Source organism: Bacillus rossius, chromosome 3 (assembly GCF_032445375.1).
Source record: "Bacillus rossius redtenbacheri isolate Brsri chromosome 3, Brsri_v3, whole genome shotgun sequence".
NCBI lineage: Eukaryota > Metazoa > Arthropoda > Insecta > Phasmatodea > Bacillidae > Bacillus > Bacillus rossius.
The window spans coordinates 44,117,808-44,134,762 of record NC_086332.1 but is presented as its reverse complement, the minus strand read 5'-3'; the positions used below and the strand labels follow the sequence as shown (position 1 = coordinate 44,134,762).

Here is a 16,955-nt window from a genome sequence, read left to right as displayed (position 1 = left end):
GTGGAGCTTATTTAATCATGTATGTGCTGATTAAAATTTAATTGTAGTATAAAAAAATTTTGTTTAATATAAAAAATGTGATCTTCAGTAACACACACCAATCCACTCCCCCAACCATACCTTCTAGAACACAGTACTTAGTGATTAGTTCAGCACAAAACTAACATCAGCATTAGAATACTTTGACTTTCAAATCTATTGTGTCAATACTTATTTACTGATAGGTTTACTTCACAATGCAGATTAATCGCATAACACAATAAAAAAACAATGCTTGGTAACAACATATTTATTTCACAATGTAACAAAACCTTTCATTTTAGTTTATTTACTTTTGTGTCTCAACAAGGCAAAAAAACCAAACTCAACACAATCATTCAAGTCAAATCTTTTGTGGACACGAAAAAATCAGTTGGGTATTATCTCCCGCAGTTTCAAGCCACAGTGTTTTAATCAATATGCAATATCACATTGTAAAATCAACATCAAAAAAAGTGAGTGAATATTATCAGTACTTGTCAGTGATGTGTAACATCTAAACTTAATAAGGAGCAAAATTGTTATTAAAATATTAGAATTGGGTATTGATTGGACTGATTGTACACATTCAGAACTAATTTTTAATGAAAATTTTATTACTATTACTATGAAAATTACTTGTTTTTGTTTTATAATTAATATTTTTCATTTCCTATGTACCAATATTAAAAGTATTAGTTAATATGGCATCAAAAGGCATGAAGCTCGAATTTTAAAACAACATTATATCAATTACAGAACTTATTCATTAATATTCACGTTATACAAATAGCTTCCAGGAATGAATTTGTACCACAATCTAGGTTACAACATATTAGAAAAGCCACATAGCAAAGCATCGCGCAGTTCAATGCAGTGTGTGATAAATATATGCAAAATATATTTTCAAGTAAATTCATGGACGCAAACCACACATCCGCACCCACCGCTAGAATTCGATACCAGAATCATAAATGTGGCTTATCACCATCAAACGCAGACAGCAGCGCATTCATTACATCAACTATCTAAACATTCAATTAGCAGACAGAAATATTAAACTATTATAAACGGCTCCAATAAAAGTGAAAAAGACCTGAAAAAATACTAAACCCTGGCTTTAAACCGGAATTTTGACAAATATTTTTATTAATATACTGCCCAACTTGAAAAAAGGAATTAAACCGTTAATACTATAAATTTTCTCTTTGACTTTGTAAATTCTGGTTCATGCCATCTGCAACAAATGGTTGAATCACTGTTGCACATTTCCATTCCATTACTTCTATCAAATGCAGTATACCTAGAGCTAAGATGTTACACATAAAAAAAAATTCTAAAGATAACTTTTATATTTGGCATTTTGAAACCTAATTTTCGGTGGAACAATACAAAAAATAAATTACATCAAAAAATATGCAAATTCCCTCAAATATACAACCCAACATAGGACCTAGGTAAGACACATTGTACATTAAAGAATTATTTAAAGTGAGATGAAATTAAAAATGAAGTACTTTGTTAATGACCTTTCAGTGTATTATATTCAATTCAAATACATTATCAGTTATGAAGTACATACTATAATTCCTGGAAAACATATTTAGCTAACACACCCTGTGTAATGCTAACGGCAGATTTACTAAACCAATATTTAAATTTTTGCATTAACACTAGTTCTAGACATAATTTTTCAAGGGACTATATTTCTCCTTAATGACAAATTGATAATGTTTTACAAAACAACCATCACTTGAGAAACTAAATGCATATGTTTTATTTCTGTACTTATTACATTCACAAAGACTGTTAGTAATTTCAGAAAGCAAGGACACAAATAAAGAATAAGAAACTCATCTAAACCTGCCTAATTCACAAAGAAAATATGCAAATACCATGCAGAATAGGAATTGTTGCATCAATGCAACACTCAGTTTAGAAGGAAAAAAAATCAATATTTTGGTTGCCAAAGTCTTATATATTTTATTTTCTCTAAACCAGAGGATCCTGGTAAAATTAGATAACTTCTATATATTCTCAAAAATATAATTTGTGTGTGAACTTTGAAACCAAGTACTTAATTCCTTCAAGGAGCAACTGTGTTTGGGTAATACTGACGTTTTTCTAACAAAAATTGGGTAAACAGTGGGAAAAACTCACAACCAAGCAACAAATTTCAACATTCTATTATTAGAAAAACTATTTCAAGATTAAATATTTGTAACACAAACAACAATTTAATAATGTCTATTTACACACCTAAAAAAATACTTATACTACCATGTCATTTTAGTGATGATTACGTTATTCAACAAGTTAACAACAAAAACTTATTTTACATTTACAAATATATATATATATAGGTATATACATTAACATAAACAATTAGAAAATTTATAAAATTATTATACAAAAACATTTACTTCGACAACCCTCGTATGAAAATACTGAGTTCCTTTTTACATAAAACCATGTAAGTACATGTTACATATTTAAAGTTATGTTTGGCTGCCTGAAGTCTGCAACGTGAGCAAACGGAAGTGCTATTCTACTGCAGAACGGCTCGCCCTCACGTTTTCTTCACAAAGCCGGACATGGGTGGAGGACCGACGTTTTGGTTGTCCGACGGCGGAGCAGTCGGGTCCATTCCCAGAACCTGCTGCCTGCCGACAGAATCGAACGACATCTCGGATGGCAGCGGGGAAGTGTACGATTCCCCCGGCATCCTCAGCCCGCCAGTGGTGGCAGCACTGCTCGTGAACCCGGTTGAAAAGGCGTCAAACTGTGGCTGTGGTGAACTTTCTTGAGGCCTCTCAGATGGTTGACTAGTGATTGAGTCAGCTGAGATTCCAAGTGATCCGTACAATTCCTTCAGTATTAACAACATTGTATCCTCGGAATCCCTGGCAAAATAATAGAAAAAAGATGCATCATGAGTAGAGATGTACGAACCTGCAAATTTTTAAGTCAAGTCGAGTCGAGTCGAATTATACAATAATTAGTTCGAGTCGATTCGAGTCGAGTTTGTAGATCATAAATTCAAGTCGAGTCGATTCGAGTCTGAATTTTTATTTGAATCTTTGACACTTAAGTTGAGCTTGAATATTTGCACTTTACTGCTAAGAGTCCTTAGACTGGCCCACGTAATCAAATATATTTAAAATACAAGTATTAATACAAATAATTCATTTAGAATAAATTCTTAACTGATATAATACAATTCAATAATTGAGGTATAGAGCATAGAAAAAAGTATTTTTTGAATTTTTAAATTTTATTTAACAAATATTGCCCAACTATGAAAATTAAAAAAATTTAATATCTCCTAAAGTATTTGGAATTTCTTATATCTGCCGGCTTTAATGAAAAGAGGAATTTTAAGAGCATATAATTAAAGTATTTTCAGAATTTTTAAATTTTATTTAACAAATATCGCCCAACTATGAAAATTAAAAAATTCGATATCTCATAAAGTATTTGGAATTTCTTATATCTGCCGGCTTTAATGAAAAGAGGAATTTAAAGAGCATATAATTAAAGTATTTTAAGTTTTTAACATTTTTTTTCGCAAATACCGCTCAACTACATATTTACCTTATTTTGGACCGAACGAGTTAGCTGCGGCCTGCAGCATTCACGAGTCAATAAAAAAATGAATATAATTTAGGCTTGTTGGCGCGAAGGTTAGGTTACGTTTCACACAATCATTAGAACATTTTTGAAAACTTTCACTTATGGGAAGTGTAAGGCCGTGCTACAATTAACGCAACATTACAATAAACGTTCCCATAACAAATATAATACATTTAAAGATTATTGCTACAACACTAACGCCGTTACGTTGCCGGCCAATCGCAAGCTGGCACTTCCAACCAATCCATGCTTTTGTATTTGTATTAAATAGTTACACTTTATAAAATACTTTCACTTTATAAAATACTTTATACTTCATAATTAATTTTAACTTGCCACTTAATTTGGATAGCAAACAATTATACAAAATGCACTCTCGCCGAACGTAATAGTGTAAACAAACACGGAAAAAAAATTCATGTTCGCCACCCTACACTTCCTAAAATTAGTGGAGCGCAGTTGTTTTTTTTAACTGCCATTTCGTGATTGGTGGCGTATCAGTCGCAAACATGCGCTCTGTAACACAAATATAACGCTACCGTTAATTTATTATTGTAACGTTGCGCCGATTGTAGCACGGATTTACTAAAAAAAAGTAATATTTGGGCCGATATTAAGATTATAAAATTTAATTTGTGTTTTGTTTATTAAAAATGTGTTCGTCTTCTTTGCTATGTGGTCACACCTGTTAAGTTGGCAATATGTGAAACTAAAATATAAATAATATGGCCGATTGTCGTCATTGTTTTTAAGTACGTGTTTCGGTCTTACGTACGTATTTTTAGTGTCGGCTGAAGTCACGTAAGGAGATATTAAGAATTGTAATTCAATTTTATTATATTTTATCATCGAGTTTTATCCAATTTCCTTTCGAGTTTCGCCCCGTCGAGTAAAATAAACTTGAATGCCGAGCCGAGCCGAGCTGATGCTACTCGCTCGACTCGACTCGAATTTTCGAGTCTCGGCCCATCACTAATCATGAGTCATGCATGACAACAGAGCAGACCATAGTGATGAATAAAATAAATTATTACATAGTTACATGAGACCATACCACAATTAATACATCAGTAAAATTTTCTGTACAACTAAACTTGTAATGTTTAAAGCCCTACTTCTAAAAGTAATTTTTGAGTAATAAATATTATATTTTTATGTTCAGAAGGAATCAGATGGTTATGTAAGTTCCAGGTCACAGTGACCTAGTTTTGTATTTAAATTATATCATCAGTAATATTATTGTATTTAGTTTTGACATTTAATTATTTTATTTCTAAATGCCTCTACTGAAATTTTAGGGGCTTTCACTTGATTGGTTGGGTTACTGTTTATGCAAGAGTGGATTGTAATATGTAATTTACTTTAAATAGTGTCTTTTAAAATATAAATTTGATTACTTATGTGGTTCATAGTGTGATAGTGATGGGTTTAGATCGTGGGACAATGGGTCTGGTAAAAAAAAAAAAATGTGAGGTTAGACAGCAGCGCTGAAAGATAGACAATTTAATGTATCCTGTGTAAGAAAGATAGATGTTCGCCAGGACTGGGGAATCCCAGAATATGTACTTGATTAAAGAGAGACAAAGGTTTGAGAGAAGGACTGAGTCATGTGAGAGAACTGGGGGAAGGCCCACTGGACAAGGAATCACTGAATAGTATGTAGTGGTAAAAATCATATGTGTAGCCAATAGAATAGTAAAGCAGTATTTTGGGGAAGTCCCCACCTAAGTGATTTTTTTTCTGTAAGCTTGGTGATGTGCTGAGTTCATCAGTCGTCATTCAAGGACTGTGCTGAGAGGACGTGCGGCTCATAAAAACATATCATGAGATTGTAAGGCCGGACAATTTCACATCTGGATGCCGGGGCCAAGCAGCAATTAAGTTTTCATCAAGTGATTTTTTTTTTCAATTTTAGAACTTTAAATAGAATTTCTAGGCCCCAAATGTGCGGCCCGGGTGGTCCACTGGTCACTGGAAGTATTTTCCAATATATTTTCGTACCTAGACGAGACAGAGTCGCTAGGGGCATTATTTCGTTAAGGCACAGGAATGCAAATAACAATTGGCGAAACTGAACGAGTGTGTTAGTTCGCAATATTGTGATGGACCTGTAGTGTTTTTATTATAAAAAGAATAAATTCCAAACTTTATTTCAAACTCTTTTATTGAATTTCAACCATTGAAAGTTACGAATAATATTATATTAACCAAAAGAATTTTACATCCTACTATCTGCAACAGTCATCAAGAAATTCTGCAAGTATTTATGAGTCATTCCATATCAAATCAACCAAAGAAAAATTAATTTAGAAACTTCATGTTTCAGATTTGTATGATTTTTTGTATTTTCATAATAAGAAATCAATACATTATAAATCAATTTTTTTTAAATTTATATCTTGAGTAGTTTTTTTGTATTAAATTTTTGAAAAATGCCAAACTAGCCAATTTTAGCAATGTTTTGGATCACTCAAATACTTGTAGGTTTCCAACTAATGGTGCTAGAAGGCTGTTTGACAGCTCATTTTAAAGGTCATTGAATGGGCTTCAATTTGATATGTAACATGACCAACTTCAGAAAAAAAAATAATTTTTATTTGTTTTCAAAATCTTTAATATTGAATTTCTAAAAAACACCATTTTCGATTTTCTTTAAAAAAAAAAAAGTATGTTATTCCTACATATATTGGTTAGATTTGTGCCAAATTTCAAGGTGGAGAATCAATGGGATTATGAGTAAATAAAAATGAAAATTTAATAGATGCTTAAGGGGGCATGGTAGATAAATAAATGCTTTAAGCTTCAGTTGGACGTTATAGGTTTTTGGAAGACAACATTTAAAAACTGCAAAACAACAATCCTACATAATGTTATTTGCCAACTTTATTAGCAGACGTCCCAAAAAGACAATTCTCGAGCGTTGTTTCTTCCGCAGAAATTAAATGTTCGAAATTACCAAGGCAGAAGTTTTGTCAAGTAACCTTCAGTTTTTAATTAATTCATTTAGCTCTGGTTTAGATACCATGCTGCCTTAAGAAATAGTTGCAGCAAGGAAGAGTAGCATAATTTTACATCAAATTTTGACTTAGTAAAGTATTCAAATTTTATTGTTATAGACTAAAAATTTTTTACAAATTATAAAACATGGATAACAAATCTTACCTTACATTCATCCAATGTTCTTTGATTAAAAATTTGATCAATATGATAATACAAAGCACATGATCTTGCTAAAAGGATGTAGCTTAAGTTATAACTGACAAAACATATAATTGCTCATGAAAAAAATCTGTTTAGTATATATTTATTTATTTACAGTTTTCACTTAGGTTGTGGCATACTTCGTTCAAGCAGGTGTGATGTCTACAATCTCTTCTTTAGTGAGTGTAAAAGTTCTCCCAGTTGCTGTACAAGGTTCAGCCTTTTTAAGAAGATCTTCAGTTCTAATGTCTAGTATATCGGCTCTTGGTGTTGGATAAAAAAAGGAAGCAGCAGGTTCTTTGGGATGTAAAAAACTGACTTTAACTTCATTATTCTCATTATTTTTTGCCAATATAAATGCAAGCCACCAAAAGTTATCGTATTTCACAGTAACATGTTTTGTCAGTTATAACTTAGGTTACATCCTTTCAGCAAGATCATGTGCTTTGAACTTAGGCTACATCTGTTCAGCAAGATCACGTGATTTGTATTATCATATTGATCAAATGTTTAATCAAAGAACACTGGATGAATGTAAAGTAAGATTTTTTATCAGTGTTTTATAATTTGTAAAAAAATTTTAGTCTATAACAATAAAATTTGAATACTTTACTAAGTCAAAATGTTATGTAAAATTATGCTACTCTTCCTTGCTGCAACTATTTCTTAAGGCAGCATGGTATCTAAACCAGAGCTAAATGAATTAATTAAAAACTGAAGGTTACTTGAAGACAAAACTTCTGCCTTGGTAATTTCGAACATTTAATTGCTGCGGAAGAAACAACGCTCGAGAATTGTCTTTTTGGGACGTCTGCTAATAAAGTTGGCAAATAACATTATGTAGGATTGTTGTTTTGCAGTTTTTCAATGTTGTCTTCCAAAAACCTATAACGTCCAACTGACGCTTTAAGCATTTATTTATCTACCATGCCCCCTTAAGCATTTACTAAACTTCTCATTTTTATTTACTCATGATTCCATAGATTCTCCACCTTGAAATTTGGCACAAATCTAACCAATATATATAGGAATAACATACTTTTTTTTTTTAAAAAATCGAAAATGGTGTTTTTTTAGAAATTCAATATTAAAAATTTTGAAAACAAATAAAAATTATTTGTTTTTCTGAAGTTGGTCATGTTACATATCAAATTGAAGCCCATTCAATGACCTTTAAAATGAGCTGTCAAACAGCCTTCTAGCACCATTAGTTGGAAACCTACAAGTATTTGAGTGATCCAAAACATTGCTAAAATTGGCTATTTTTGCAATTTTCAAAAATTTATACAAAAAAAACTACTCAAAATTTTTTTTTAGAAAAAATAGTTTTATAATGTATTTAGTTGATACTACCAATATACAAAAAAATGTGAAAATCTAAGGTGTAGAGGTTAAAGCCTCTGGTTGATTTCATATGGAATGACCCTTATGTTTGTGCAAGAAACTGTCGTCTTAGCAGGGCACGATTGTGACTTGTTACAAACTGAAAGTATACAGTATCAAATTGCCACCACTCCTGGATACAACACTTATCATTTTAAGTATAATAGTTAAAATTAACAAACTTCAAAAATTTACACACGCACATACATCAGTAAGTCCACAAGGAGATGATGTATATTTCTTGTACATCTTGCCTTTTTTAGTATTTGGGACAGAGTTATGCAGTGTTCAATTTATGCTAATAATTTTCTGTTAATATTTAAATATGACAATTTTCAGTTCCACGTTTCGTTAAATACTTTTCAAAACTGTGATTTGTTCGGTTCTGATCACAATTTATTAAATATTAGTAAATTACTGACTTTAATTGGAAAAATAATATGGATTGAGAATTACCTTGTTGTTATAATGGAAGTTTCACCAAAAAAAAACTAAAAATGTTTGTCAAGCAAAAATGCCTTGTGTTACATTCAGTTTTGACTGGGGCTCATAGAAAAGTTCATTATGCATATGTCATTGTTTTAAGGTTTTACTGTACTATTTTAGTACAGTACAAACAGCTTCCTTGTCAAGTGAAGGAAATCTGACCCTTTTCAGTTGGACGATAAAAATAATTGCACAACTTAAACAATCTTCCTTTTTTTTTTTTTTTTTTATTAAAATGTGTTGTAGTATATACTATATTCATATTACACTGCTAATCTACAAAAAGAAATAGTAAAACAGTTTAGGAGCGAGAAAAAGTAAAAGGTACTTCTGTACTTCCAAAACTGTCAATTCAGCTTGTAATCTACATATAAGACCAAGTACGGATGCAAGGTACTAACCAGTAACACACGTGGCTGGTCATTGCAAAAACATACTCGTTGAAACTTTCCAATGGAGCTTCCTGTAGCACATGGTCTATTCGCCGACCTCCATTAAGTCGTCCGAGAAACATATCACTCTCTACATCTCCGTTGGTCGAGCTTGAGCTCTCGGCTTCGTGGTGCTCACTCATCTGCTGCTCAAGCACCTACACACAAACACACTGCACTCAGGTGGTGCTCACAACTGACGAGATCTCATGATACTGAGAAGCTACCACCAGAGTTCTTATTCCGAGTTAGGAGTTTATTTCCTTATTCACTAAGACAGTATGACAGCAAATTTGCCATGGAAATAGAAATGAATTCAGCAGTTTAGACATGACATAATTAGATACAAATAACTCTCATAAAAAAAATATAATTTTTTTAATTTTTGGTTAATAAGCTTACATACATTATTTGGTGTTTCCGAATGAATCCTTTATAAAGGAGTTTTTTTTTATTCATGTTAGTAAGCATATGTACATTCACTGATTTTTATCAATTATTTAACAGAATTTCCCCTTTATATATGTCTGTTTGTTAAAATAAGTTAATTCACATTCTTAGGTGCTGCAATGGGCCACAATACATACACTGTGGTTGTGTGACAATAAGGAGAAGTTGCGGCATGATGACAAAAGCACTTTTTTCAGGGGGCTGGGGCACAGATTAATATTTTTCTCAATATTGAAACCCCATTAACTTCTTTAGACATTTATGTCAAAGTATGGCATTATGATATCGATTTATACATTGCCAAGGGACATTTTATTTAAAGTTAATAAATTTTTTTGACTGTTTTGAGGTTTCAGATATGATAGCTGAATTTATGTATGTAGATGTATTTCATCACTGTAGACAATTGTACCAACCTTCGGTTATTTTTACTGATATCTGGAGGCATTAAAATATATTTCTTATTTTAATGAATGCCCTTAAAAGTTTTTTTATTTTTTTATTTCAGCATGTAGGTTAGGTTAAGAGGTAACCGAATGTAGGTTTCTTGTACTGTATATTTAATTTTATTTTATTTGATAGTTTGTGTTAGTTTCATCATTTGTATTTGTGAAAGAGTTGTTGCTAAGAGAAATTGGTGATGCCCTGAAGTGCAAGAGAGCGACAGAAATGGTAGTTTCCAGCAAAGTGTGAGAACTCAAGACCAAATGCATCATTAGAATTAATAAGAGACAGAGATTGTAAAGTCTCTGGCTATATTTATGTAAACTTTTTCATGTATGCAACTTGTGCCCTGATAGGCCGATTTTGTGAAGTATGTTTAAAGCTTGTGTGTGATTCGTGGGATGACACATGACCACCTCCCTTCTTCATGGATCATGGATGGCGATAGTCATGTCATTCGTTAGTAGTTTGCTCATCATCGTGAGGGTGAGGGTTTGCAAAATAAATGATAATATAGTGAGTTAAAGCATGTTTCAGGCTATGGTCCGGGCCATGTCTACTAAGAACTTTTCTTATTCTAGAACATTGGAAATAGAATTTGTTGTACACGGTCATCAGCAAAAGCTCACAACAACTCAGACGTGAGTCGTTTTGTCATTGTTCCAAGTATGGAGTCACATGAGAACTAGGGATGTCATTTTGATAATACGTAAGGAAGTCTTCATTGTTTCGTCCCAACATTTAGGTACCATTTAAAAGGAAATAGTTTTAAAAGCAGCGAGATGTGTTTTGTGATAATTCTTATGAATTATTTGGAAGTGTGTGGTAAAAGGCAATAAAAACAGTTCATATTAGTAAAATGTTTTTCAGAGATAGTATTTCATTTAAAAATCACCGATAGTTAACATTTCACGAAATAAAGCATTATTTCCGGCACCCACTAAATTTCTGCATGTTATATATATATATATATATATAAAAATAATATATAACAGCCTGACTAATTAGAAATAGACTGAGGTCTGAACCGTTATAAGATGATACTTTCAACAGATTCCGCAAACATAAAGTCGTTGTCATTCTGTCATATGTTTAAAAGAGCAGGGATACAATAATTTCCTTGAACGAAGAAACAAATTCAGTTAGTTCTTAAAGTAACAAGTAGTACGTAATGTTAATTGCAAAAATTTTAAACTCAAAAATCTACACTCTTTGTTGATGCAAGTACAAGAATTTTTAAACGAATTTACTACCAGTATAATATGATGTACTGTACTTGCAAAACAAAAAGGGCACACATTTTCTCAGATTTCACAGTGTAAGATGTACATTCCATCCCTATGGCACTCATTTTATTTGTCACAATGGGTAGCAACTGAATGTTAGTTATTCCCGAGACGTCTACTTTACTAAAATAATTCAATCAAGTTAAATTGTTTTTTTAATTTATTATAATATATTTTTAAAAATAAAAAACATTGCATGCAAATTTTACTAAAAACTAAAGTATTTTATCGCATAATTGTCGCACATTTTATAATAAAATCAAGTATGTAAAGTAGGGGTGCGACGTTTATTCGGAACAAAAATTGTTTGTTTGGTAAAGTTATTCATAAAAACAAAACCCATTCATGGAAAGTACTTTTAATTAAAAAGTGGAGTGTACAAGAGCACGCCAAACAATTTAAATTAATAAACTTTCTTCAACTTTAAATAGAAAAACAAAATCTGTGACCCGAATGCAAGTCTGAACGAACGCATAACTATCATTGTAGTACACACCACGGTGTGCGGGCCATCAAATGTAGTTGACTCTGCACTCAACAGAGAGTGCGCGTTGCATGAATCGGCAAAATATCGATATTCGATTACGTGTGTGTGCTCTCTACGGGAAGCAACATAACCAAACATGAATGATGCCAACTAGCGCTGGCTACATTTTTATAAGCGGTACACCGCGGCGACGCAGACGAACAGATAAAGGTTATAACGTTTAAAAAGTCTTTAAAAGAAAATTTACACATCAGACAGCTTCATATTTCTGTTAATTAAATAAGTAAGTGGTAATGTCCGAATAAATATTAGATTTCTACTTTAAAATATGTACATTGTTTTATACCGAATAGATAACTACACAAAGCGCTCGGAATCTAATAGCGGGACCAAAAACATCATGCGACGTTTACACTAGTGTTTTTTTTTTAATCCAAATTTTGTTGCCCTAAAATATGAGTGTGACAATTATGGAAAAAAAGAGGGTATGTCTCATGCTGTGCTTTTGCTTTCTTTTGGCCAAAATGAAGCCTTAAAAATGCCCACATGTGATGATATTTTGTTCAAAAAACCTGTGGATAGAGAAATAATTTTATATTTTGACAGGAAACTTCTTTTGTTATTTCAAGTCACTAACATTGTCATATAAAAATTATCTTCCCACTATATGCTTGCTAAAGCTAGGCACCATTATTTAAGCTTCCTTTTAAGAATAATATGCTTTTTTGCCCATACACAGTACATAATAATTTATTCAATTTATACCTATATTCTTAAATAAATTCATACATCAATAAAGAGTGTACAGTAGAATCCCTGTCATACACTTTTCAACGGAGGGCACAAAAATTGTGTATTATGCGGGAAAGTGTATGACAAGGGAATGGCAATAATAAAATTGTTTTCCAATCTAGCATACCAGCACAATGTCAGATTAAACTTAAATACATAATGTGTAAATAATTGCATCATATTAATGAAAGATATGAATTCATCATTATATATAAATATAATAAAACCACCAGTAATGTAAAATACAGTCCATAATCAAGTAAAGCTGACATGAGAAACAGTGGCCTTACAAAATGTTAAGAAGTCCTTTCTTGGAGGGGGGGAAAGTCACCAAGCCTAAATTAGAAATTAAAAAAATCAGAAATTTTTGCTTGTTTGTTTTATTTTACAAACAACTTTATGCAACAGAATAATTTTCAATAAAATTTAAAATTGAGAAAAGTAAAATACAAAACAATCCGATCGTAAGAAAACAATAACAAACGGGTATATTCAGTTCAAAGATTAATGAATGCACAAAATATGAGATCCGTGCCTTGGTAAAGCGCGTGCACCATTTTCATAATCATTGCTAGTTTGCACCACTAGTCTCGCTTGGTGCTGGCCATAGATGCTACTAGCGAAGTGCACAGTCTTCCTGATACTATCCATATCTATGGTGCGATGAAGTTATTTTCTTACGTTTGCAAAGGTAAACAATGAACATTTTTCAAAATAAAAGCATTAGAACATAGTTTATCAGGAGGAATATAACAAAATAATTTGTGAATTTTAGGACTTTTCCGCTTTGTAAAAATGTATAAAACGGGAAATCAATGATTTTATAAGTGTATGTTCCGGGAAAGTAAACCATTGTAAATATAGTACTTTCGGCGGGACCAAAATTAATCAGCGTATGACACGGGAAAATGTATGAAATGGGAATGTATCATCAAAGTTCTACTGTACTTACTTTTCCATAAAAAGTTACTGAAAACTAAAATGCACACAAATATTTGTGTATGCGTTATTCAGTGCTTTATGCTTGACGAAAACACTTCACCCACTTGCTCTACATCCTTAACTAACATTGCTATCTCTTAAATGTTGACCTCACCTCTTTAATATTGGCCTAAAGTAGTTATACAGGACAGCCAACTAATTAACATTAACATGTATCATAAATTATACCACTCTTTTTTGTTAGTTTAAATTAACTTATTTTTACAGTTAAAACTAAGATTTTTCTGGGTTAGAATTAGGGGGAGTGAAAATAAATTCCTAGTTATTGGCAAGGAAATGTCCCCCCCCCCCCCCCCCTTCCTCTAACAGTTTCTACTAATCATTAGTCATTATGCAGTCTTTGCTAAATTAAAAATTGTCACATTGGCTATCATTAGGGATGGTGATTTTTAGTTTTTGCTAAATAGATGCTAAAATATGCTAAATTATATTTTTTCCACTATAAAATGCTAAATCTAGACTATTCCGAGATAAATGCGAAATCAAGGTAAAAAACGTAGATTCGTCTTCACTCTACACAATTTATTTACCGATTGTATTTTGCTTCAGTTCAGTATCAAAAGAAACCATTATTTTATGGCGTATTCAGCACAAGTATCTTATTGTCACGTCATTCACAACTCCTATTGTTCGTAAATATTGAATGTAGAATGGCCATCCGTACCTCGCGATTGTAAACAAAGCAAAGAACAATTAGCTGGAAGATTGTCAGTCATCTTGCAGAGTACAAGTTTTTAGGCCACTATATTGCGACGTCTCTGCTTCGTTGCGCTAACAATTGTAAGTCCCATTTTCTGTCTGTGTTGCACGTGAAAGCCGCGTTCTTGTGTAGTCTGTGGAATGTTGCGTGTTTACAAATACGTGCATACTCGTGAATGTGTTGTATACTGTTATTTCTCGTGGTAAAAATGGGACGAAACGTCATTTCCATTCGCAACCGCATAAATGAATACAAAAGTGAACAGTTATAGGAAAGTGATACAAATATTTTAATGCGCAATTTATGTAATCACCATCTGGAATGGAAAAAAAACGATTTACTTGAAAAGCACATTATAATCTGAGGGACATCAGGCTGCAAAAAAAAAAAAGATTCACCGAGAAGTCGGTTGAAGGAAAAAAGTCGGTAAAACGGCAAGCAACAGTTTCTTTTTTAAAAATATACTTTTCTTCAGTAATGTAAAATGTGAGAATTGGCTAAATTGTGTTTTTTAAATGCTACAAAATGCTAAATTTCAAATTCATAATGCTAAATGTCATTATTTTAAATGCTATAAATCACCATCTCTAGCTATCATAAATCTCCAAACAGCTTACAAGTACGATGCGCACAACAATAAGAAACCTGGGTTTGTAGTCGAGCAAACGACTGACCTTATTGACCTCCTCCTCCAACATGGCATCATCTGAGCGATGGAACATGGCCAGCTGATACATGGCGTTCCAGGTGCTGCGTACAGATTCAACCACCCGCTGCTTCAGGTCGGTGCCAAGGCGAGTCATAGTCTCTTTCAGCTCTGCAAGGGGAGCACACAACACATCACTGCAGTATCAGAATTGGTACAAGCCAAGACCGAGTAACAATCACACTCCTCTACATCCATTACAGGCCAATCTTTTATTGACTCTTGTCGACAAAGTGAAGCTAAGCCAAGTTCTACTACCATTTATTAAAATCATTTACACTACTTCATTTATAAACTCTACTGAAATTTTAAGACGTAAGAACAAGTTATGCAACAACCTTAGTGGCAACTGGTTACTCATTGGTAGGAACAAGATTACATGGTTAATTGAGATGAAACCGAAATAACATCGAAAAGCATGTCAATACATCATAAAAAACCAAAATTCAAGCATCAAAATGCAACTAAAAACATGAAACTTATCAGTAATTCTAATCAAAACTTAACTCTTATGACAAATACGTAATCTTTTAAATATTAAATTCAATGACAGTAATTTGATTTTTAGCATTAAGTTTTAACCACAATTTACACAAAAAAATTGGAAAAAGTTTATATGTACTCCTTTTTAATATTGCAACTGCTATTAGTTACTCATTTTTACATTACAGCACTAGTACATTTTTTAAACACAATACAACTAAACCGATTAATTTTATATGTTCCAAGTAGCTAGACATGCTTATTACAAATCATTAGATTGTAAAAATGCATCAGTCAAAATGACACTGTTTTCATATCATAGAACTTTTAAGTGTAATATCTGTTCAGTAATATTCTATCTTTTTTAATAAAAGATTTCATAAAAAATAAAAATAATAACACAGATATCTCCTCTTTAAAAACTAAATTAGCCTAAAAAAAAAAAACATAAAACCTTGTCACTACTAAATGAAACACAGAGTACCAACACAACAGAAGATTCTCTCTTTAACGGGATACAAGAGCCAGTCCTGTCAGTCGTTATCCGATAGAGCGCGCGGGTGTCGCGAATGTGCGGCGTTTGGCTGCGGCGAGGCTTACTCCACGCGCGGGGTTGCCAAGTCGTCAGTCGCGCGCTGGCCGCTGTCTTAGTGCCTTGGTTATCTGCCTCCCTGCCACCCGATATGTTTCCTCGCGGCCAGACACCAGCTCCGCCAGGATCCACGACCTTCACATGCTGTGCGCGTTATATGGGCACGTGTTATTTTACATACCTTTTCAATTAAACAGTTGTCAACTACAATTTCTTCGCTGAAACAATTTATTTATTTAGGATTTAGTTACTATTTGAAGAGTGGCTTATAGCCAGAGATTCTGATGAATAATCTCGGCCCGGGTATGATTTTGTGGTCTAATTTCGAGCATAAACCGAAAACAATAAAAAAATAATTCACAGTCTTATAACTCTAATCGACTAAAAAACCTTTCACTCGATAAGAAATAACTTATTTTAATTGTACTAAATACTTTAAAAAAGTGATGTCTTAAATACATCCTGAAATGTACAGGAACAAACACTATACAAAATTTAATGCTGTATTAAACAATGATACTCTGGCCAGATTTTTTTGTGTAATTTTACAGAGAGTTCACAAAGATAGTTTTTATGTATGTACATTAATGATACCGTTGAAAGACACCATTAAAAAAGTTATACAATATGTGTACTATTTAAATAAATATATTAATTACATATAATTTAGCATAACATTAAAGATTGAAATGAACATGTTGACATACGTTTTTAAACAGAGAAATTATAGTCTTTCAAGCACTTTCACTGCTACGATACACATAATATTACTTTATTAAAAGAGGTGTCTATATAAATTTATAATAAGTTCGAATTTAATCTACAAATAAACATAAAATATATTTTGATAACCTAAATTCT

General features: G+C 32.3%; 1 protein-coding gene across 3 annotated transcripts in view; it reads right to left on the bottom strand.

The window, feature by feature from the left end:
• Window positions 1-274: 274 nt before the first annotated feature.
• Window positions 275-16,955, bottom strand: part of LOC134530602 (SEC23-interacting protein) — a 90,921-nt gene continuing 74,240 nt past the window's right edge. For all 3 annotated transcript variants that reach the window (XM_063365584.1, XM_063365585.1, XM_063365586.1), the window contains 3 exons: window positions 14,988-15,130; window positions 9,123-9,310; window positions 275-2,921 (listed from right to left, as the gene is read on the bottom strand). In XM_063365584.1, the coding sequence (XP_063221654.1) occupies window positions 2,588-2,921; window positions 9,123-9,310; window positions 14,988-15,130 (665 nt within the window). In that variant the 3' untranslated portion in view covers window positions 275-2,587. The remainder of the gene's footprint in view (window positions 2,922-9,122; window positions 9,311-14,987; window positions 15,131-16,955) is intronic.